At 40.1% G+C, this 24,005-nt stretch overlaps 1 protein-coding gene across 1 annotated transcript in view; it reads right to left on the bottom strand.

The window, feature by feature from the left end:
* Window positions 1–1,488: 1,488 nt before the first annotated feature.
* LOC129339154 (vomeronasal type-2 receptor 26-like) overlaps window positions 1,489–24,005 on the bottom strand; it is a 30,864-nt gene continuing 8,347 nt past the window's right edge. Inside the window, exons 4-7 of the mRNA XM_054993758.1 lie at window positions 13,468–13,759; window positions 7,230–7,442; window positions 4,097–4,223; window positions 1,489–2,390 (exon numbers count right to left, since the gene is read on the bottom strand). Of these exons, the coding sequence (XP_054849733.1) occupies window positions 1,489–2,390; window positions 4,097–4,223; window positions 7,230–7,442; window positions 13,468–13,759 (1,534 nt within the window). The remainder of the gene's footprint in view (window positions 2,391–4,096; window positions 4,224–7,229; window positions 7,443–13,467; window positions 13,760–24,005) is intronic.

Genomic DNA, 24,005 nt, shown 5'->3' with positions numbered 1-24,005 from the left:
ATAAATTTTAAAACAAGCTACTGCAGCAACTCCTTTTAATGGATCCTCTAAAATAAGACCAAGTCATCCACAAGTGCTATTAATATATGATTCTCTTTTAATATCTTTACTCCTCCAATCTTTTCGTCCTGTTTTATATCTCTATTCAGAATTTCAAGGACTAAAATAAACAAGAGAGGTGAAAAAGGACAACTTTGCCTTGTTCCATTTTGAATTTCACATGTTTTTGTTAAATCGCCATTGCTGGGCAATGATCAGAAATGAACCTGTTACCTAGCACTCCATCTTGGACTTCTATACTTTTAACATGGGTTAAGAAGATCTATGGGCAAAGCAACTGCTTTAATTGAGATGTATTGCCCATATTGCATCTCACTCTTTTCCGTGGGAGGAATTGAATTATTTTTTTATATAACATCATTGTGTCTATTTTGTGCTGGGTCAAATATTTTTTGATTTATTAAGTATATTGACAGAGTGCTGTGAATGAGACAGATATATATACTACTGAGGAAGGCCCATAGGCTGAAATACATCTGTTTCTAGTTCTGTATATATGCAGATAAAATATACTAAGATATCTTTATATGTGTGATTTTAATGTGTCTATACACACACACACACACACACACACACACACGAGTATGATACTTACATGCTGAACCAAACTGTGGATGCTTTTAATCAAACCTATGCACTTTTATTTGTTGAATTAAATAATATACTTCTGTTTTAATTATTTGGTTTCTCTTCTTTTGTAGGGCTGTTGATTTTTCTCCCCTTTCTTCTTCTTCCCTTTAGACACCCCAAAAGACTATGCTGGGGATTGAGGGTTATGCATGGACAAGTGCAAAATGGAATATGGGTGTTAGTAAGGAAAATGAGAATAAACAATAAGTGAGATTGAACAGAGATGCTGGCTATAACTCACCCAAAGTAATTCTTGTCTTAACACATGATCAGTTTGTATCACAATTTTGAAATTGGTTTAAAAATTATGCAAAGGAACTGATCAGTTGAGCACTCAATCATTTCCTTGAACTACTCTTTAAATTTCAAATCCCAAACAAATTCATTTAAACTTCTAAATTACAGAAAAGCCACTTTGTGATTGTCATTGACTTTTGTCCTTTGTTAGTGTTTTTGTCCTACCAATTTTCTTGGATAGTTTTCCCATTGCATCTATTTATTTTACCATACTTTACATAAAAATACATGTGAACTGTATCATTAACATGACTACTGAATCGAATTTTTGACCAGAAAAAAAATTCATCCAGTGCACAAAAGAAACATAAAAGAAATACAAGTTTCAAATCAAATTGGGTAATATTCCTATCTCTGACTTCTAACACAGCAGGTTTTTTGGGACATGACCTCAGGGCATGGAACACAGAACACAGGAAGCAGTCTGCAACTAACAAGGGAGCTGATCCATTGCAATGAAAATGAAAAGAAAAATCAGATTGAATACTCTTAGAAACAAGATTAATTCCTTTTCTCTGTTAGCAGCTTCTTGGAGTTGAGGTCAGGTCTTAGAACAAGAATGTAGCATTTGGGGAGAAAGATGCAAGCCAGTATTCCAGTGTTGGAGGCCAAGATAGCAAAGACTTCCACAGCAACTATCATTTTCCCCTTAGTGCTCAGGTATGCTGGAATAAAGGAGATCCAAACACTGCAAAACACCAGCATACTGAAGGTGATGAATTTGGCTTCATTAAAAGTATCTGGCAGTTTTCTGGCTGGAAAGGCTACAATGAAGCTAATGAGGGCGAGAAACCCAGTGTAGCCCAGTGTACAGTAGAACAAGGAGACAGATCCTTCATTGCACCCTATTATGATTTGCCCAGCCTCTGAATGCATGTCAGCTTCTGGGAAAGGAGGAGAGGTCCAAAGCCATGCAATACAAACACCTACTTGAAGGAGGGAGCAGGAAAGAACAATGGAGTTTGCTACTTTCATCCCCAACCATTTCCTCACCCTGTTGCCTGGCTTTGTAGCCATGAAGGCCAAGACCACCATGATGGTTTTGGCCAACATACAAGACACTGAGACACTAAACATAATGCCAAAAGCCATTTGCCGGAAAAGGCAGGTCATCTTTCCAGGCTTCCCAATGAACAGCAGGGAAGACATGTAGCAAAGTAGAATAGAACAGAGAAGAACACAGGTGAGGTTCCGATTATTGGCTTTGACGATAGGAGTATTCCGATTCTTCAGAAAAGTACACATGGCCAGTCCTGTGATTGTAGCAAATAAAATAGCAAGAGAGACCAAAATGAGGCCTAGAGGTTCTTCATAGCTTAGGAAGGTTTGAAGCTTTGGGATACATTGGTCTCGATTCTTATTTGAATACTGATCTTCGGGGCATATGTCACAATAGACTGCATCTGAAAGAAACAAAGACAGTAATTCATTTCAGTGTTGCACATTGCAAGTTTAATGCTAGAGAATATATAATTACTTCTGCATGGCTTTCCTTTACAAACACAAATAAATCCATAAGACGAAATGACCAATAGAGAGATAACAAGCAATGGGTGTGCAATTTTTTTTTTAAATGTATTTCTCTAAGCAAAATGGCCTTTATCCAGTCATGATTAGTGGCAATTGTCTTACTAAAAGAAATGGAAACTGGGTTTTCATGACTTTTCTTGCATTAGTTTTACTTGGACCAAATGCTTGGCTATAGACAAACATAGATTTAGAATTAGGCTGTGCTCCATCTGAACCCTGGAGTTGGATTCAGCTAGGGTTTTTTTGTTTTTTGCTTACTTACTATTGTCCCTATCCCACATGACCTTTGTACATGCAGGGCCCATGTTCTAAGCATAGTCCCCCTTTCATCCTTTTACCTTACAGACTAGCCAGTTAGATTCAACCCCTTAATACAGAAATCCCTTAATATTTCTGCAATCTTAGGCCTTCCAACTCCAATTTGAATTCAGACACAAACAGTACAGTCCTAAGCAGAGATGGGCATGAACCTAAATACGACCAAAAAAACCCACGAAAAACCCACGGTTCAGGGTTCATGAACCAGAGTTCATGGAAGCTCCTTTCCATGCTGGTTCATTGGGTCGTATTTACAGGGGCAGTTTAAATGTCCAGGGAAATGGCCATTTAAACTGCCCCTTTAAGGGCTCTGCCATGGCAAGTCCCTTTAAACTATCAGCTGGCAGGTGGCAGAGGGATCCTTTAAACTGCCCAAACCCCAGCCGCCCTACCCCCACCCCCACACTTACATTATCCTGCAGTGCAGTGTCCTTTCTCTTCTCCCAGAAGGGGTGGGAAGGTCGTTTTTGGCCTCTTCCGCTGCCCTAGGGGCCTGCAGGGCAACAGAAGAGGCTGAAAATGGCCTTCCAGCCCTTCAAATGGACACTGCGGCAGCCATTTGAGGGGCAGGGATGTCATTTTTGGCTTCCCTGCCCCTCACATGGCTGCCACTGCAGCCATTTGAAGGGCAGGAAGGCTGTTTTCAGCCCCTTCCATTGCCCTGCAGGCCCCCAGGGTGGCAGAAGAGGCCGAAAATGGCCTTCCCGCCCCTCCTGGGAGGAGAAGAATGACTGCGCTGCAGGATAAAGTAAGTGTGGGGCTGGGGCTGGGGTTTGGGCAGTTTAAAGGGACCTGACACTGGCAGGTCCCTTTAAACTATCAGCTGGAAGGCGGTAGGGGGGAATCCCCCCACTGCCTTCCAGCTGATAGTTTAGAGGTACCTGCCGCTTGCAAGGCAGGAAAGGGCCCTTTAAACTGTTAAAAGCCCCTTCCCCTGCCGCTGTTAAGACCAGAAAGGGGCATTTAAACCAAACGAACCATGAACTGGTTCATAACGGGTCCAGTTCCGTGGTTCATGGTACATTTTTTTTTGTTCCGTGCCCATATCCAGTCCTAAGTAAAGTTACAGACTTCTAAACCAATCGACTTCAATGGAAATAGATGGAGGCATTTCTGCTTAGGATGGCACTGAAATGAAAGGATTGGCCAACTAATTGTTTTTCAACCTAAGTTCCTTTGAAGTCTGTTTAGGCTTGCACTGTTAAAGCATTGGTACGAGCATATATCTGACAATTCCAAGGAAAACTGCACTGAAACATACCCGTCTGAGAAGAAATCGTATCTTCTGGACATCTATCACAGCCATAGCAACAAAAATCTTTTCCCTCCAGTACTATCTTGCTGTATCCAAGATGGCAGCTTTCTACACATACAGAAGAGGGCGGTACCTAATCACAATAAAATTGAAAGATGTGTGGCCATGGATTGCTCAAACAATCCCAAGGTGCAGCATTTCCCTAAAGTGCTTCCCACTATCATTTTTCACCCCCCCCCCCATCCTTCTTTCAGGGAATATTAAGATCTTATATAATGCACTAAATGTTACCTTCATTTTATGAAGCATATATTTAATATTTATAGCAAATCACTGCTCTGTTAATAGTAATCTTTGCTACCTTTTCTATTCATGATTTTTATGTAGTTTCTTACATATATAGTCACAGTGTTCTATACCTACAGGTATGATATTATTTCTGTTTGATATCAAAAATTTCTGGCTGCAAAAGCCCTAGAGGAAGATAGTTTGTACTCTTATGATACAAGAGGTGAGGCTCAAATGAAACTCGACTCGCTATTGCATTAAGAAACAAAAAGAGCACACGCACCCTTGTGAATCTGTAAATATATCTTTAACATTATTATATCTTATTTAAAAGCATATGACCATTCACAAAAGCAGGAAAACCAGTCCATATGAAGAGAAGGTGAACTTTTCTAGTTGTGGTTTTGCCTAGATAACAGTATGACTTAGACTGCAATCATATGAACATTTTTCTGGGAGTAAGCTCGATTGCATATCATATATACTTTTGAGGAGACATGCTTAGGTTTGCTCCTTTAACTAATAAAAAAAGAATTAGGTGAGACTGAACAAAAAGTCTGGTCACATCCAAACCTCTGTTTACATTTGCTGCACAATTTCTATGTGCAATTTTGATCTCCTTCATATATATCCTACTATATAAAAGGCTAAGCATATTCAAGACAACTCACTTCTAACCCTGATGCATCTCTAGTGGGTGCTGCTATAGAGGGAAGACCAGAAGAGGCAGCCAGACCTGAAGAGAGTGTGCCATGGCAGGAAGTCCAGGCCAAACATAGGCACAGAGCAGGTGGCAAGGCCTGTCCCCCTGCCTTCACCCAGCTGGGAACAGCGGATCACGTCACAATACCCATCCCTTGTCTTCACCCAGCTGGGATCAGGAGCAAAGCAGGGGTCAATGCCCGTCCCCCACTTTCACCCAGCTTGGATTAGGAGCAGAACAGGTGGCAATGCCTGCCTCCCTTCACAAGGCTGGGATCAAGAGGGGAGTAGATGGCAATGCCCCCCGCCCTGTTAACCCAGCTGGGATCAGGAGCAGAGCAGCTGGCAATGCCCACCTGCTGCCTTCACCCAGCTGAGATCAGGAACAGAGCAGGTATCAATGCCTGCCCACCCTTTATGCAACTGAGATTAGGTGCAGAACAAGTGGCAATATCTGCCCTCCACCTTCACCCAGCTCATATCAGGAGCAAAGCAGGTGACAATGCCCCCTCCCCCCTCACTCAGCCGAGATCAGGAGTGGAGCAGGTGGCAATGCCTACCTCCTCCAATGCTTGCCTCCAATGCTTGCCTCCTGCCTTCACCCAGTGGGTATCAGGAGCAGAGCAGGTGGAAATGCCCCCCCCCCATTTCATCCAGCCAGAATCAGGCACAGAGAAGGAGGCAATGCCCATCCTTTCTTCACCCAGCTGGGATCAGGAGCAGAACAGATAGCAATCTCCCCCACTTCATCCAGCTGGGATGAGGCGCACAGCAGGTGACAAGGCCTGTCCTTTCACCCTGCCTGGATCAGGTGTGGAGAAGGTGGCAATACCCACCCAGCTGAGATCAGGTGCAAAGCAGGACTCAATGCCCACCTCCCATTCACTCAGCAAGGATCAGGTGCAGAGGAGATGGCCATCCCCCACTACCTTCATCTGACATGAGTCAGTGATGAAGGAGGGAATGCTGGCCTGCCTGCCCTCCCCTTTCTAGAGTCTGTTGTAGTTTTTCCCACAACGGGCTTTGTTGCTAGTTCAGATGTATAAAAAACTTGTATAATAGTTATTTCCCCCCATTATTATATCATTTAACACAACCCTTAGTAGTGTTACACCTTCTACAATCCTTGGCATAGAAGGGTTTAACTCTGCTGAGGACTACACTTATTGATTACTGCACAGGAAATACATAGTATGAGTAAGCAATAACAAATAGATGTGCTCTAGTAATTTCCCCATTTCTCTATGGTCATTAAGGGAGATTGCTAGAGCATTAACCAGAAGCGATGCCACATCCTCCCCAAACTCCCCTCTCCCGAGGAACTACCCTCAGAATCTCCCAGGATTTGCCAAGGCAGTGATGGTCACTATAGCAATCACTTCAAGTTTGTTCTTCTTCAGTGCTTCACTTCTGTAGATGTGTGCTCTGATGACATGGGTGGGGGAGACAAATGAACTCTGGAAGCAGTCTAAGAAAATGCACACGTTCAATTAGAATTAAGAAGGAGTGGAGTACTAGAGAGAAATCCTTAAAAAGCAGAGGAAAGGTACATCAGCTAATGTGCATAACCACCATGCCACTTTTTTCTGTTCATCACACAGCCTGGTATCATAGGGCCAAGCTACACATGACGAATGACACTTGAACGGCAAGTGGATTGAGTGGAGGGCAAGTGAACAGGGAGAAATACACTTGCTGTTCAAGTGTCATTCATCATGTGTAGCTTGGCCCATAGAGACCTGAACTTACGGAGTAGGTTGTTTGTTGGTTGGCTGGTTTGGTGGTTTGTTTGTTTATATTTTACAAAATTCCTACCTTGCCTTTATGCCCTCAAAAGGGCCACCAAGGTGGCTAAAAAGTTTAAACATGCATAATATAATCACATTAAAAACATTAAAACCAACAAAAATCCCAATACATCATAGAACAAGGAACACGATCAAAACCATCACCACCATTTGGCTAGAGTCCTCACTTGTCTTGCAGTTATCCTGTGCTGATGATTTCAAGAGACACTAAGGACAAGGCATTTTCTGTGATGGCACTTCACTCCTGGACTACGGATACCCCAAACTTTGTGCCACAGCATCCAGGACAGTTACAAATTTCCATTCAAAGGTGACTTATAAGGTGTGCATATAATTCTTACCTGCTGAAATCTGGTATTCCACACAATGGAATCCTCATTGATACTAAACTCTTGGCCTGGTGACATTGTTCCAACCTGGACTTTAAGGAAGGATTGATTGGGGAAGGTGACCCAATTAATGATATCATATCCAGTCAACAACTCCCCATTTTCAAACTGGAGTTCTTCTCTTACACTGTTGTTAAAGTGGGCATTTTTTAGGAAAGAGTGGAGCTACATTGGGAAAGAACAGAACAAACTTTATAGAATGGACCCTCATTGGCATGTCCTCTACAAACATTCTAAAAAACTTTTAAGTACACATGAATAGCAGTTCTCTAATGGTCCAGGGTGGCACAATCACAACTCATGGGTAAAAGCACCTCCCTGCAGGCAAGCAGGCAGGGTCATCAATCTTTTGGTTGGATTTTAAGAAAACTTTCTCCATCATCATCATCATCACCAACATCAACATCAATCAGTAAGAAAGTAAATGCATGCCCATCTGAAAAACAGGAGATGTTTTGGTCTTCCTTCAGTCAGGGTTGGATAAGAGCATGAGTACTATCACCCTTAAAAGCTGGGTGGCAGGTATCTTTGCTGTAATGGGAACAAAAAAGGAGTGAGATTTCTCTTCCTCGCACTGAGAGGTTCCTTTTCACATTGAGAGGTTCTTTAGGGGAGCAGTATTCTGAATCCACCTGTAGCCCGCACGTTCCCCCCCTGGAACTTAAATACTTATGGGCTACATCCAAAGCACCTTCAAGCCTTTGGCATTATGCCCACAAAGGAACTTTAAAATGGCTTCTTAGTGGCCATTATCTCCACACAGAGTATTCCCATGTTTCATGCTCTTTCTGTGGATATGGACCTTGATGTCTGCCACAATGACAAAGTAGTGTTGAGGACAGATCGTGCATGCATCCCTAAGGTGAATTTAGATTTTCACAAATCTGAGGAAATAATTTCCCTTTGCCCTATTCCAAAGCATCTGCAGGAAACTGAGTAGCACTGCCTGAACATTAGAAGGGACTTGAATTATTATATTGATAGATTCAGGGCTGTGAGAAAATTTAACTCTCTTTGTCTCTTTTAGCACATCATCCATGAGTGCCTGGTATCTGTGCCTACCCTCAAAAGGTGGAGCCAAGGCTACGTGAACCTGGCATACAGAGCCAGAAAGTTGGAAATGCCAATGGGGATAATAGATCAAACTCTTCGGGGCTCTGTTACATCAGAGGCTATCCTTCATTGGAAACTATGTGCTTGATGGCTACTTGGAAGTTGGTACACACCAACTATTGATAGGGAAGCCTCAGTGGATGCCTCCTTGTAATGATTTCAAGGTTTCATTGTGTGTTTCTTTAAATGCTTGGTAAATAGCGGAAGAATACGGGGAGTGAAAAGGGAGGATAAATGAGTGAGGTGATTGCTTGGTGACTGAGAGTGTATTGGGGGGGGGGGGAGCTAAGAAGTATGTGAAGAGAGAGAGTCCACAGTTAACAGCTAGGGGAGTCAGCAGTCTACAGAATCTAGAAAAGCATTCTTCTGATTAGAATCCCATGTACTGCTGTGAAAAGCACTAAGAGAAAAGTAGGACACAGAGGAGCCAAATCCTAATATTGTCAGAGTATGAGTGTGAGAGAAAGAAACTGACAGAAACCTGAGTTAAAAAGGGAGAGAGTACCTGAGCAAAATAAAATAAAGATTGAACAAAGTACATTCTGAAGAGAAAAGGAGGATTTTAAAAGGACTGTTTGTGAAATGAAAGATTGGCTGCTTCCACACACATTGGATAATCCACTTTCAATACTCTTTAGTGAACATTTGAAACTGATTTTCCATGTATGGAACAAAAAATCCACTTCAAAAGGATTGCGAAAGTGCATTGAAAGTGCATTATTCAACGTGTGTGGAAATGGCCATTGTGACCACTCAGTTCAAAGTTAATAACATACACCATTTTATTTACTGAAGAAAAGTTGCTAAACATTTTATTTTGTTTATTCTTAAACCTAGAGTTATATGCTATTACTATACGACAGTCTCATCCTCATGACCACATATTTCAATGAAGGAGTCTTAAAGCTTGGGCACAGTACTATGGGAGAGGTTAATTAATCAGGTTGGAATTAAATTCCTGGTGGTATTGTTATAAACCCAGTAAGACAGAGAAACAACAAGAAAATTAAGACACACCATAGCTAACCACATGATTAAAGGAAAGTAGGTGAGAGACACTCCTTCAGGAGCACACTTCTACAACAGAGTCTGACAAAATAATGAGAAGGCCCTTCTGCTTTTATCAGAGGCAGGCAGTGGCAAATCATCTCTGTTAGTCTCTTGCCAGGAAAACCCCACCTGGAGTTGCCATATGTTAGCTATGAATTGAGGGCACTCTCTACACACTGCTCTTATATATCTCATAAGTTGTGTTTGCTCCAGCCTGGACAATGTTTGTTCAGTTACATGAAGTCCCGTTCACAGTTATCCTAGGGAGGAGCTGTCACAACTCATGGGTAGAAGCTCCTCCTTGGAGACTGGCAGGGTAATCAATCTTTGATGACTCCTACTGGAAGGGGCTTCTTTCTCAATCCCCAGGTCAGTCCAGAAGCCATTCTAGTCCCATCAGTAATCTCATTAACTCTAACAGTCAAGACATAAGAACAAGCATAAAGAATAATAAAGAACAGTAGACACGCAAGACAGAGAAAAGCCATCCACCAAGCTTCACCCACCAGGTCTCTGTCAATATGAAGGAAGTGACCACCCCAACCTAAGACCACAGAGAAGGAAACTTCAAAAAAATAAAAAAAAATCAAATTTCTGTAATCTTCTAATTGATTTATTACCATAGAATATGTCTTTATTAGTATCCAGTCTGGGTTTTTTGATAATTCTTCGATGATTCCAAAGCATTTCTGTGTGACCGATACGTTATATGGTTTCAGCTCTCTGACACAATTTCAAACTTATCCAGAAGTATATAACAATGGGGATTTACCTGCCATTGTTGAATGCTCAACTGATCTGACCCTCTACCCAGCATGCTTCTTTTTCTGTAGAAGTATGTATGCAATATATGAGCTATAGCGTAGACAGCATTGTAGATAGTGTAGCTCTGATCCGTCATATCTAGCTCAAACATGTATCCAGGTAGGCTCTCCAGCTCCTCGTCTCCTGTACAGTTTTTGCAGTTTTCTATATATTCATTGAGAATGCAGCACCTAAACACTATTCGCCAGAATACACAGAGAAAATTCATCAGTGACTTATCAGAATTTAGAGTTTTGAGGAAGTTCGAGAATCCTGGCACTGTATTTGTATGGAATGCAAAAGACAAGGTGCCATTGTAGGTTTTTGATGTGAAGCCGTCCACACTGATTGTATTTATGAGATCCCATTGTGCTGTTATAATCCAGACCTTCCCTATATGATTCTTTTCAGTAAACTCAAAACTTTCCAATAAAAGTACTAAAGGAAGTAGAGACCGAGAATCCCCACTGACAATAATTACATTGGCTAAAGTTGAAGAAAGTACTGGATACATTCTTGCTATGTTTTTCATATATGAAAACAAAGATCTTCTGTCTATGGCTGCAGTTCTATGGAAAAATGCAACACACATTTTATTCTGGGCAAGCAGTGCCACCAGGGTTTGAACAAAACTTTCCCCATCATCATCATCAGAGGCAATAAGGCCAACCCATGTCCATCTGAAATGCAGAAGTAGATGGACAATTCCTGTATACAGCATAGATTCCTTTGGCGCCATCCGGTATAAGAAAGGAAATTCCATTTTCTTACTTAGCGTAGTCTCATATATACTGTAAGTGATCTAGTAGGGAGAATGTAGGTTATTGGAGAATGGAGAAAAAATTAGAACTTTCTAGACAGTTGTCCTCTAGAAACACAAAGTCCTCAATTTTGCCTTTCAGGTTATATTTTCAAATATTCTGAATAATTACTTAAATAATTACTGAATAAAACTTAATTTTATTCCAATATTAAATTTTAACTGCAAATATTAGTTACAAGTAACAAATGAGTTTCTAACCACAAAGACCACAATCCATTGAAGTTTTCAGCCTGCAGAAACAGGTGAGAATAGATTTTTTCCCATGTTTTAATAGCATGCATAACTCTACACTAGACTTCCATCTTTTGTACATACACAGAGTTTAACAGATAGATTTGGAAGAGACCCCCCCCCCCAATTCATCTGTGCTAAAAATACTTATCAATCATTATGTATCATCCTGTGCAATTTGGCTAATAATGACTTTCTGAATTTGATCATTTAACAGTTCTAAAACAATGGAATCCAATAAATAGAAAATGTCATGCGAGGTAGGATAAGACTGATTGATTGCTTATCAAAAGCATTCAAGAAATGTGTATTATTTAGATTACTTTTTCAATAATATCATAATTCTCCATCCAAACGGCACCAAGCTTTTTTAAGAGAGTATTTCCTCAAACACCACTGTTATCTATGTCCCATGTATCTCTGTGCAGCAGTTTATTCCCTACAGCTGCTTCCCCCACATACAAAAACATAAACACAACCTGCTGTTTTGTAGAGCTCTGCTGATCCAATATGTAATTCAAGAACTTTACAATGCAGTATGTGTGCATGTGTTAATATCTGTATAATCTGCATACATAGAGACTGATTTAATTAAAATATCTAATTAGTTGATTGCATTGTTTGTTGTATATAACTTCAATGGACAACAACAGGAGAATCAAAAGTCAAGATCTGATTACAATTAAAGTAGTAGACAGGGAGATTAGTCATAACAAAGATCATAAATTCAGGTAGGGAGAAGACACAAAAATATAACTGGGAAGGATCCAATTGATTTAGATTTTCCATAGATTTTGACTTTCTATGATGATGTGGATTCATTCTCCTCCTCCATCCTCAAAAACTCACATTAATCAAAGGTAGACACACTGGGCTGGACCCACTGATTGTTTCTCCTATCATAAGGCATTTCTACGAATGGAAGTTTGATGCCACCTCCTTCTCACTGTAGCCCATTGATCTTTCCAAAATTCTGCTTGCAGTGGACTGGACACCCGAAACAATATGAAGGGTAAGCCAGCATTCTGCAGCAGAAATGAGAACCAGAGAAAAACACCCTCCCTTGCATTTGTGGAAATGATTAGCAGAATTTATCCTGTTCACTCAACCATCATCTTGAGATACACAAGCCAGAACATAAGCATTCTCTGCTTTGTTATTCATGTTATGCGTGTTTTTTTTTTAATTATTGGATGGGTTAACAAATATAAACATACAAGTCATTGCCATTTTCCACCCCATTGCATTTTCCCCATCTTTTCCCCTCCCCCCTTTTTCTGGTGACTCCCAACAGTTTTCCATCCCCAACTTAATCTAAAGAATATATCATATCCTAAAATCTATAATAAGATATATAATATATATCTAGTCTATTTACTTATATTAACTATCATAATATAATACTTATCTAAATTAAGAGTGTAAAAATTATATAGCCATATAATAAGTACATGTATATATATAAAATATACTATTCCTTAACTCCCTATTCTCTATATTATAAATCTATTACTTCTATTACATCCCTAAAATATCATATATACTTACTATTACCCATACAATCTTGTTATTCAATCTTATACTTTCCCAAATAATTATACTATCTTACTCTTAAATTTATACTACTATAATACTGTAACTCTCTAACTCTATACTATTCCATTAAAATATAATATACCCCCTTTTAACCTTAAGTAAATTTCTATCTCCCCTTAACAACTATCCAAAGACCACAATTTCCCCTTCATGTCCCACTTTTTCTCCACATATTTCTTAAATTTTTCCCAGCTTAATGTATATTCCAGTTCTTCTTGTTCTTTCAATTTCCTTGTTAACTTGTCCATTTCTGCCATATTCAGAACTTTCAAAATCCAATCCTCCATAGATAGTATCTCCTGAGTCTTCCACAACTGTGCATAACACATTCTGGCTGCCGTAATCATATAAAATACCATAACTCTGTCCATTTTATCAAAGTCTTCTAGGTTCATACATAATAACAACAATTCCGGGGTTTTAATTACATTCCTTTGTAAAATATCCGACATAACCTTTACTATATCCCCCCAGAACTGTTATGCATGTTTGATCATGCTGATTCAAGGCAAATTAAATCACCGTACACTTGGACAACAACAGCTGTTTATTTCTGAATATATATGCACATACCTGTGGAAACTTGTAAATACTCAGGATAGTGGCCATCTGCGAGATGGTTTCAACACTGTACCCCCCGATGACAATCAACACATCCTTATTTAAGTGACATTTAAAATTGAGAGATTTCCTTTGCTGAGCAAACAACATATCCACAACAGCCTCATAAGTGCAACTTGCGATAAATTGGTTATCATAGATACCAAATCCTAAAGTGACATTGGGCAAGAGTCTAGGATTTTTATTAATCTCATCAATGGCAAATATCAAGGCCAGGGCTTGTTGATAATTTTTAGGTGCCATGCTGCAATGAGACAGACATTGAGACTTAAACACCTGTGTCAAAGATAATGCGCTGAGTTCAGCCAGTTTTTTCAGTGAGTCTTGCACAATTCCCTTCCTAACTCTTACATAAATTTTATCCATACAGGTCCCATTGTAGTTTTTTCTGTTGGTTGAAGGTAGCACCTCCTTCCTTTTTTACCACTAGAAAAGCTGGCCGCATCCAAAATATACAATATTTTGTTCATTGTAACTAGCAACACAGGCTCAGAGGATTCTCAATACATCACCACTACAAAAATGGGAAAGTGAAATTTACAATTGGAATGAGAAGTGTGACTCAGAAGATGGTATATGGATTGCGCATGTGTATGAGGAGTGAAGTTGACTATAAATCCATATCCTAACCAAAGCTAAGCACTTTTAAGTCTTATTGATATAAACAGAAGATCACTGCAGTAGAAGCTAATGGGATTATGTGAGCACAATATCGGCTGAATTAGATTTTTCTCCCCCTTTGAAAAATTTTTGTCTTGACTTATCTATGTCATGGAAACCTCAAGAAAGCATCACATATGTTAAGTGTGGGTCGCTGCAACATGTTGCCTTTAACAAGTACCAGTGTTGTGTCTAAATCCACCCTGCTCCAAACTTGGTGAACATTACTCAAGTTTTTTCTCAGCCTGTATATCCAAGCTGTCCAAGAAACATTAAGCCCTATCTCCCTCCCCACATATGTTGTCTAAGCAACTAAGAGCTTGGTTGATGCTGCTCAGCAACAAAAGTGTTTCCCTCCCCAATACACTTGGCTGCACAAGCCAATCATGAGCTGTCCCTTCATCTACAGATGCATCAAGTTTCTGACCATATAATACATCAACCTGCAGTATTCCTGTCAACCCCTCATTATGGCTTTAACAGGCAAAACCCAACACAATGTACAAGCAAAAAGACCCCTCTCCAGTCAGTTTGAAGAGATCCCTGAACAGTAAACCAGTTAAGCTATATTATTCAAAATAATTTGTATCTAATCAGCTTTTCTACTAAAGAGAAAAGAAGGGGTATTTCCTTTGTTCATTCCCAAATGGCTACACTGAAGATTATGGGCTTGTCATGGGCAGAGGTTATGAGGGCTGGGGACTGTAGATTACTTAATGGAGGGTAATACTTACAGGTACATTTTATAATTGTTGAAGTTTCTGAGATATTCTCAAAGGCAGCCTCACATAGAATGCATTATAGTAGTCCAATCTGGAGGTCACAGTAGTGCAGATCATCATAGCTAGGTTGGCAAAATCTAAATAAGAGGCCAATTTATGAGGAAAAAGCAGGGCTTTTTTTCAGGGGGAACGCGGGGGAATGGAGTTCTGGAACCTCTTGAAAATGGTCACATGGCTGGTGGCCCCGCCCCCTGATCTCCAGACAGAGGGGAGTTTAGATTGCCCTCTGCGCCACTTGGCGGCGCGGAGGGCAATCTAAGCTCCCCTCTGTCTGGAGATCAGGGGGTGGGGCCACCAGCCATGTGACCATTTTCTCCAAGGGCAACCCACTGAGTTCCACCACCTCTTTTCCCAGAAAAAAAGCCCTGGGAAAAAGTAATTGAAAAGGAACTCCTAGCAGCAATGGTGATTTGTGAAATTCATTGGCAGGCGGGGTCCAAGGATACTCACAAAATCTTAACATGATATACTAAAAAACCCTAGCCTCATCTAAGGCTGGTAGATTAATACCGGCTAAACATTCTGTCTTTCTCAGACCTTCTGGCAAATGGTTATACTACTGCCAAATACGAAACAGCAACTTACCCAAAACGAAAGGGAAACCAATTTGGAGGTGCCTTAAATTCCATTAAACCAACATTGGGATGTATAAAAGATAGGGCTCCACCAATTATTATATCTCCTAACCTATAAATGTTACTTGAGATGCCCCTTGTGAAGTCACATTTGTTGTTCATATCCTCACATACAAGAGGAGAGAACAGGAGCAGCAACAAGAATAGCATGAATAAGCACCTGAGTGCAAAGACATGCCTACTCAAATCACAACTGCCCTTATGCATTGTAAACTAGGCTCTGAGGCAGAAGTATCCCCACAGCAGATACTTGCCAGAATGTAGCACACTTCAGAAAGGAACGGCAAAGGCACAATTTGCAGACATAGATATCCAATTAGAATACTATTCTGGGAATGATTAATTAATTAAACCCAACTCCTCTATGAAACACACCTTAACTTTTGTTACTTTAGCATGGAGATTAGTTTAGAATTTAACTATGGGGCTATTTTTTTTTTGACGATTCTACCTGAAAGAACATTAATGACAGTGATTTTGTTAATTGCAGAGCAGAAAACCATCTCTCTGATGTTCTGTCTTTTCTGTCTCTACTGGGAGTGGGGAGAGAAAACAGGCTGTAAGTCTAATCTCTGCTCCTCACTAAGGCAATGAGCAGAAAAGTTTGTTCCTATTGTCTTACTGGAAGTTTATGAATATCTGTTTTCCAAGTATTGGCCTAGCTTCTTGAAGAAGAAACACTTTTAATGTGTTCCTTTTACCCAGGGCTTTTTTTCTGGGAAAAGAGGTGATGGAACTCAGTGGTGGAACTCAAGACCGCGCAATGACGTTACTTTGGGTCAGCTGGAAAAAGTGGGGAGGATTAAAGTTTAAATTGCCCTTGGTGAAAATGGTCACATGGCTGGTGGCCCCACCCCCTGATCTCCAGACAGAGGGGAGTTTAGATTGCCCTCCACACTCCCGAGCAGTGCAGAAGGCAAACTACCCTCTGTCTGGAGATCAGGGGGCGGTGCCACCGGCCATATGACCATTTTTAAGAGGTGCCGGAACTCCGTTACACTGCGTTCCCGTTGAAAAAAAGCCCTGCTTTTACCACAGTATCAGTGTACAGAGTGGTCTTACTTTCCTCTGATTGGAGGATAGAAGACAGGAAGAGGGATGCTCCATTTGCTGAAAATTATTAGGAGGAGGTCATGGCCTTCAGAAACTGTCAATATCATGAGTATAGTTTTCAATAGCCAAGGAGAAGGAGAAATGAACTAGCCTGGAAGAAAGACTGATCCTTTGATTAGGTCCAGCTACAACCAGGAGAAATTGGAACAGTTAAGCAATTTTTTTTAAAATGTAATAATTGAAATAATCTTACAATGGATTAGGTTGCTCACCTGTCAAACCTATTTTATTTTGATATAAATCAGGTTTTGGCATACTTCATCAGTCTTGAAGTCCTTATGGGCCGATATCAGTGTCCCAAAGCTGAACAATCCATCTGAAAGAGCCAGGTATAGCTTAATTTCCACAACTCCCTGATGATGAATGTTGCTTGTCTGTGTAACAACAAAAACTATTTTTGTATGATACCACTGAGATTATTTTAAAGTAAGGTTGAGTGGAAAAGGACCGGTTATTTACTAACACTTAATCAGTATGTATATTGAACATATAAGCTTAATTTTCTGAATAAATGACATTTTTATGAGGAATGTGAGAATTCCTTCCCCTAAGGTGGCATTCTGAGGCTGTTTGGGATATCCTTTATTTTTTAACATTCCCCACAGCTGCTGTGTGGCTGTGGGGTACCCAAGTTGGGTATGGGGAACTCAGATCCATCTCTTTAAAAATCTGAATGTCTACTTTGAGCCTCTTTCCTAAGACTCTTCAGAGCTTCTGACAATCTAGGTTTACAATGCTCAGCTAGATGGACCAATTAATAACTCAGTATAAGGCAGTCTCATATGTTGTCTGCGATCTATTGTTTAAAGTTCTAAATTTTGACAGAAAGCAAAATGCTTTTACTCTCTATCTCACAATACACAGTGTAGATTGTGTTGGCCAAGATACCTTCTCCTAGGCACTGAGGGGAAAGTTGTCAGTAGTGGTTAGACTACTGGATTAGGTTCTGAGAGACATGAGTTCAAATTCTGACTGACATAAAGTTTGCTGGGTGACATTGGACCAATCTTTCTCTCTTAGCCTAACCTTCCTCACAATGTTGTTGTGAGAATAAAATGAAAGGAGTACTACTTTCAACATCCTGTGTTCCTTGAAGGAAAAATGAGATAAAAACATACTAAACAAATAATTAACAAAATAATAAATAAAGCGATAAAAACATCTCCATGCTGAAGCTGATGTGTTCCGACTGGTTGGTGGGAGTCCTATGAAAATTCTGAGCTCTGCCTGAATCTCCCTTGCTTGAAGGTCTAGTAAGAGGGATGTTTTATTACCTTCCTTTCATTTTATCTGGGGTGTAGTCCATAGTATTTCACTACAAACCATATAAACAGCAAATCCATGTCTCAAAATATGTGGTATTTCACTGTTTTCAGCAATACATTCTTGATGTAATAGAAATGTACTCCCATGACATTTTTATTTGCATATGTAACACAGAAAGTCCTGCCAGTACAAAGACAACTACAGAACAATTAATTCAAAATTAGTGTCAAACATTTATGACCTACAACTCTGGAGCAGAATCTGAGGTACCAGTGAACATCTACTTCAGTTTTCTGTTCTGACACATAACCTTCTTTAAGGCACGTATTACTTCTTTGTTCCTTAAAGTATATATCATGGGGTTCAGTGCTGGTGTGATAACAATGTAAAACACAGATGTAATTTTATTTTGTCCCACGGAGGACCTGGAATGAGGTCTTAGGTACATGGAAAGGACTGTTCCAAAGAACAGAGTGACCACAGCCAAGTGTGAAGAGCACGTGGAGAATGCCTTGTGTCCTCCCATGCTACTGTGACTGCCAAGGACAGTGTGGAGAATCCGGGCATAAGAAAAAAATATGAAAAGCAGAGGGAAGACCAGAGTAAGCACACAACTGATGGACACCACAATCTGTGCTCGACGCATCCCTGCACAAGCTATCCTCACCATCGCTGGCATTTCACAGAAGAAATGATCTATTTCTCTGTGACCACAAAAAGACAACATCAAGGTAGCCACTGTATTCATACTAGAAAATAGGAAGCCTCCAACCCAGGAAGCAATTGCCATGGTTGCACACACCTGCTTGGTCATAGTGAGGTTGTAATGGAGGGGATTGCAAATGGCCACGAAACGATCATACGACATGACTGTGAGCAACAAACATTCTGTGATTCCAAAGGAGAGAAAGAGATATAACTGTGTGGCACATCGGTTGAATGACATAGTTGTCTTTTCCACAAGAAGATGTGTCAACATCTGGGGTACTACACATGTGGTGTAGCTAACTTCAAGGATGGAGAAATTGAAAAGGAAGAAATACATGGGGCTGTGAAGGTGAGAGTCCACTAGGAACAATGACAAAATTAGCAAATTACCAAACATGGCCATTATATAGATAATCACAAACAACACAAAAAGTAAAACACGTTTCTCAGGATTGTCTGAGAGTCTTGTTAAGATAAATTCCTCGAGAGAAAGGGTCTGATTGTGTTCTCTCATGATTTCCATCATTACTGTAAGAGAAAGAGTAAAGGAAAAAACTAAGATCAATACTAATATTGTTGCATGTATTACAGACTATAAGAAAGCATCCATGAGAAACACTCTCAATGTCCCCCATAGAGACACATTTAATGGGAACCAAGCCTTGCTACAGTTATTGTCCCACAGTTTTCAGAGGACAGTTCTCTCTGTCTGTGTGATGTAATTTTTATTCAACATAAATTCATGGGAATTGCCACTGGTGAGCTATGGAACTGTTTGTAGATGGTTCCATGTCTTTGCTATCATTTTGCAAGGAAATTCATCCTTGGAATCAGACTTGTAATTTGCGATGTTAGGACTGTCTTTATGACATTACTGCTAAGCAAAGCTATCTTTTGTTAAGCCAATATATTGACCATTTCACCCCATCCATATGTATAGCTATTAATCAAATCCCTATGTTAATATATGACCCAGTCTAATGGAGACAAACTAATTAGTGTTGATAACCAAATGGCGACATAGATGTGTTTTGGGCAGAATGGCTCAAAACCAGTGGGTGCAATAGCATCATATAGCACTGCTGCTCTGCATCTCACAATAGTGGCATCAATCAGCATATGAGAAATGAAGCATGTGTTTGCAGCACTGCACTGTCCATTATCAACTCATGCACAAACATGGTTGCATCAACACCCCCTTCCAGTAGAATAGCACTGGCTTCATGAGGTCCAAATACCACCTTTCCAGAATAGTAATTTAGGACATAAGCACCACTGTAAGGCAGATTTCCCCTCCAAAACAGTCAAGATTACTTGCTGTGGCTGGGCAGCTTCTGGTAGTGTGTATAATTTAAAGGCTTTTTTGTCCCACACTTTAACACATATATATTTATGGCTTATATCCCAGCCCAAATATTTGGTAGGGGAAAAGCAAGAGCCCATGGCACTAGAGGCTGAGTAAAGTTCAAAAGGAAACAGCAAGTTTATTGAACTGGTAGGGTTTGTATATAGGTAGACAGGGAAAGAAAAACTGAGGTAAATTTTGATTGTAGAACAGAATACTTCATAAGCATTAGGAACAATAATCTTCTTAAAGCTTAGTTTCAGTAGCTACAAATCTTAAAAGTGAGAAGTTAGTAGTTTCAGACAGGTTACTTTAACAAGGCTTCTTCATAGATTTCACTTTTCAGCTTAAGTGTTCTAACTTCAATACAGCACTTTTTACCCTACACACCAGACCAAGTGTCCTCCTCAGAGCCCAAACAGCTTTTTAGAGGACAAGAATTGGGCCATTTCCACACACATTGAATAATGCACTTTCAATGCACTTTAGCAATCCTTTGGAAGTGGATTTTTTGTTCCACACATGGAAAAGCAGTTCCAAATGTTCACTAAAGAGTATTGAAAGTGGATTATCCAATGTGTGTGGAAGCAGCCTTGGACAAGAATTATTCTTCTCCAAAAGACATAACCCTGTTCACTTGGCTGAAGGGGGGTCTCCTTTCACTACCCACTTCCTCTGCCAAAAACACCCCCCCCTTCTATCTTGTCTGTGTAAATTAGCGCTGGCTTTCACACTTAACTAATAAGCTGATTTAAACCTAAAACTGTATCAGTTAGGACAAACTTTTCCTTTTTCCTTCTGCAGAGAATTATTAGTTTGACTCTACTTGTCAAACTCCAAACTTCAGCTCCTCCCACAATTCTGTAAGCACCAGCACCTGTTGAACCCTTCTCACTGAACAGTCACAGAGAACAGGGGGCAGCCTGTCAATCGTTCCCTTCTGGCAGTTTTTGTAACCCTTCCTTTTCATTTTGTGGGTGCTCCACTTAGTAAACCTTTCATCTGACAGCCCTTTCCATCACATAACACATAGGAGCAGCTCTTACCAACATCTTTTTTCTTTTATTATATTTAATTTTTTGAGCTAATTTGCAGTAAATATATAAAGAGGCAAATATCACTTCTTGCTACAGAAAGAAGTCTCCTACTCTCCTTTTCATCAGCACCATAATTATCTCAGGTTTCCTAATACAATATCATAAGGAGATTGTGGGAAAACTAAACAAAATAGAAGACAGCAATTGAAATCCAAAGGCATGTTTTAGGGCTTGTGTTCATACAGTTAATACTTAGTATTTGGTTTTTCAAAGGGCAAATAGAAATGACTTTTAAAACTCCTTGCACTAGAGCAGTTTGCCATAAGAAGAAATGCACTGCTGTTTGAGAGTAACCTCAGGATGGTAGAATAAGTGGAGCAGAGTTTTGGATACTGATTAATATAAAGGAAAAGTTCTTACCTGTGTATGTTCATAAGATTTTTACATCAAAGTGTAGCAATAGTCTCCTCTCAAAATCTGATAAGATTCTAATTGTTTTGATTTTAGGCTTACAAGAAAAGCATTATCTTGCAAAGTTTATCCCCACTCTGGAAGAAGATCTTCATTAATACCTAAATTTTCCACAATAAGCATCACATGTAGAAGCCTAACTGCTCCACATAATATAAAGCTCAACAAAGCAGCCTCTATGACAAATATAGATGAGACGAGGCAATTTGTACCAAATTATCTGCTTCCCTAGAGATGTGTTTCCTAAGCATTAATACACTCAGGAATGCATGAGCAATGCTAAGAATATTAGAAAGATTTTGCCTGGGGTACGTCACACTTGTTATTCCCACTCTGCTTCTGCAAGGTCCTTTGAGTGTATTTAAATTTTATGAGGGTTCTGTGCAAAAGTTACAGCTGCTGAAGTTGTACCTTCATAGAACAAATGATGTAGAAGACTAGGTGCTCCTAAATGGTGAGGGACCTCAACAAACATGTAGACAATATTATGGAAAAATATTACCACCTAAGAGACTTTCCTGCAAAATAACTAGAACTATGTGTCTCATTTTAGGCCTGGTGTTCCGATAGAAACGGCATGGTTGATGAGAAGGAAAGGAGAATGTGACTCAGCTGGATGTCCCAGTGTCCTTTGATATTACCAGTCATGTGATCATCCTCGACTGCCTTCATAAGATATTGATAGGATGCACTGCATTGTAGTGGTTTAATCCTACATAAAGGATAGTATCAAAAGGTGGTGATCAGGAGGACCTTAACCTGAGGAGTTCTAGGGGAATCAACATTTGGACATATCCTACCAGGTTTTTTTTCTCTTTTTCTACTGATCACCAAAAAGGATATGCTGAGGATCGTGGGGCAAAAGATATGGGCAACAGATCCTACACTGAGGAAGGGAAGTAGGTGAAATTCAGCAAAAGATATAAGATCTAATTCAATACCTCTTGTGATTTTTTACTACCAATATGTATCTTCCCTGTTATCTGTACAGAACTCACTATCTGACTGTCTGATGATGCAAGCAAAGCTTTGCCCCTATATTAGTTGGTGTAGATCCAAACAGCAACATGGTTCACAAAATCAGGACTTGTGCTAATTTAGTATCCAAATGCCCTGGAGTTGATGCAGTCTTCACCAGCAAGTCAAAAAGCTGTGCACAAAAATGCTCGTTCAGTAAGAACCTTTGACAAACTGTTTTACAGTCACTCTCCCCCTTTGTTGAAACTGAAAGCATACACACAGAGCAACGTAACAGTCAGATACAAATGCTCCAGCCATTATCAAATATCATCAGTCATCGCACTCAGGTCAGTTATATTAATTGTGATACAGAATTGGCATGATTTGAGTTGGATCTTTATTCAGATTCATCCAAAATCATATCACAGAGAATAACTTTCCTCCTTCAGTAGAGCCATGTACAAAAGTAATGTAGCCAATTATTGCCCTGGCTCTAATCTGCCCTTTTTGCGTAACACAGTGGCTGATCAACTCCAGACCTTCTTGGATAACTAATGTGCTCTAGACCCTTTGCAGACTGCATCCAGCTGGGCTGTGGGACAGAAAAGGGGGTGATGGCTTTAGGCAATTAGTTCTGTATGAATGTAGATTAAGGCCATGTGTAATGTAAAAGCTCCACTCCCTCCTCCACTGTGAGGTTAGATTTTCCCTCCAAAACTGACAAGGTTGTTTACTGGGACTGAGAAGCCTTAGGTATTGTGTATTTGGATGTAACTTAGGGTTCCTGTTGTCCCACACTTCCAGTTTGTATATATTTGCCTTCCACTGCACTTCCCATTTCTTTTCCTCAGATCTGTCTGCAGTAATAAAGAAGCAAAACAATCCCATACAACAGTATTGCACAGTCATATCAATGCTACTGCTATCATCACCCACTGAATGATCTTCCAGCTTTTCTACTTTTAATAATGATACCAACATGCCATCAACATTTTGATCTTGTTTGAAACTTCCCTTTCTCCTTTGAATGGTGCACCCAGTACACAGTTTGGGAATGCCCACTGAATCAGGTTCTGTACAAGGCATTGTGTGTCTAGTTTATAATACACACAAGACTCTAGAGGTGGGAACAGCCCAGAAAATGGACCAAAATTTTGCACGGTCCAGCCCAGTTCATGGTTCATGAACATACCGTTTGTAGGACTCACTTTTTTCACAAAATTTGTTCTGTTTGGGCTGGTCCGTTAGCCCGTGGTCCATGAATCCAGATTTCCTGGGGCTGATCTATCAGTTCCCTAGGCAATGGAGAGGACATCCACAGACCTTTTGCTGACCTTAAAAACTTTATAGGCAGCTATGCCTGCCAAACAGAGAGCTCTCATTCTGCAAGGGAGGGGGTGGATGTTCTGCAGCCAATTTTAGCCCTCAAAACCTTGATAGGCAACTCTGCCTGCCAATCAGATCTCTCATTCTTCTCTATGGCTCAAGGATCAAGAATGAATTCCCTAGGCAA

The sequence above is a fragment of the Eublepharis macularius genome, chromosome 12 (genome assembly GCF_028583425.1).
Source record: "Eublepharis macularius isolate TG4126 chromosome 12, MPM_Emac_v1.0, whole genome shotgun sequence".
Lineage (NCBI taxonomy): Eukaryota > Metazoa > Chordata > Lepidosauria > Squamata > Eublepharidae > Eublepharis > Eublepharis macularius.
The sequence above is the reverse complement of the archived record's forward strand: the minus strand, read 5'-3'. Positions and strand labels throughout refer to the sequence as shown.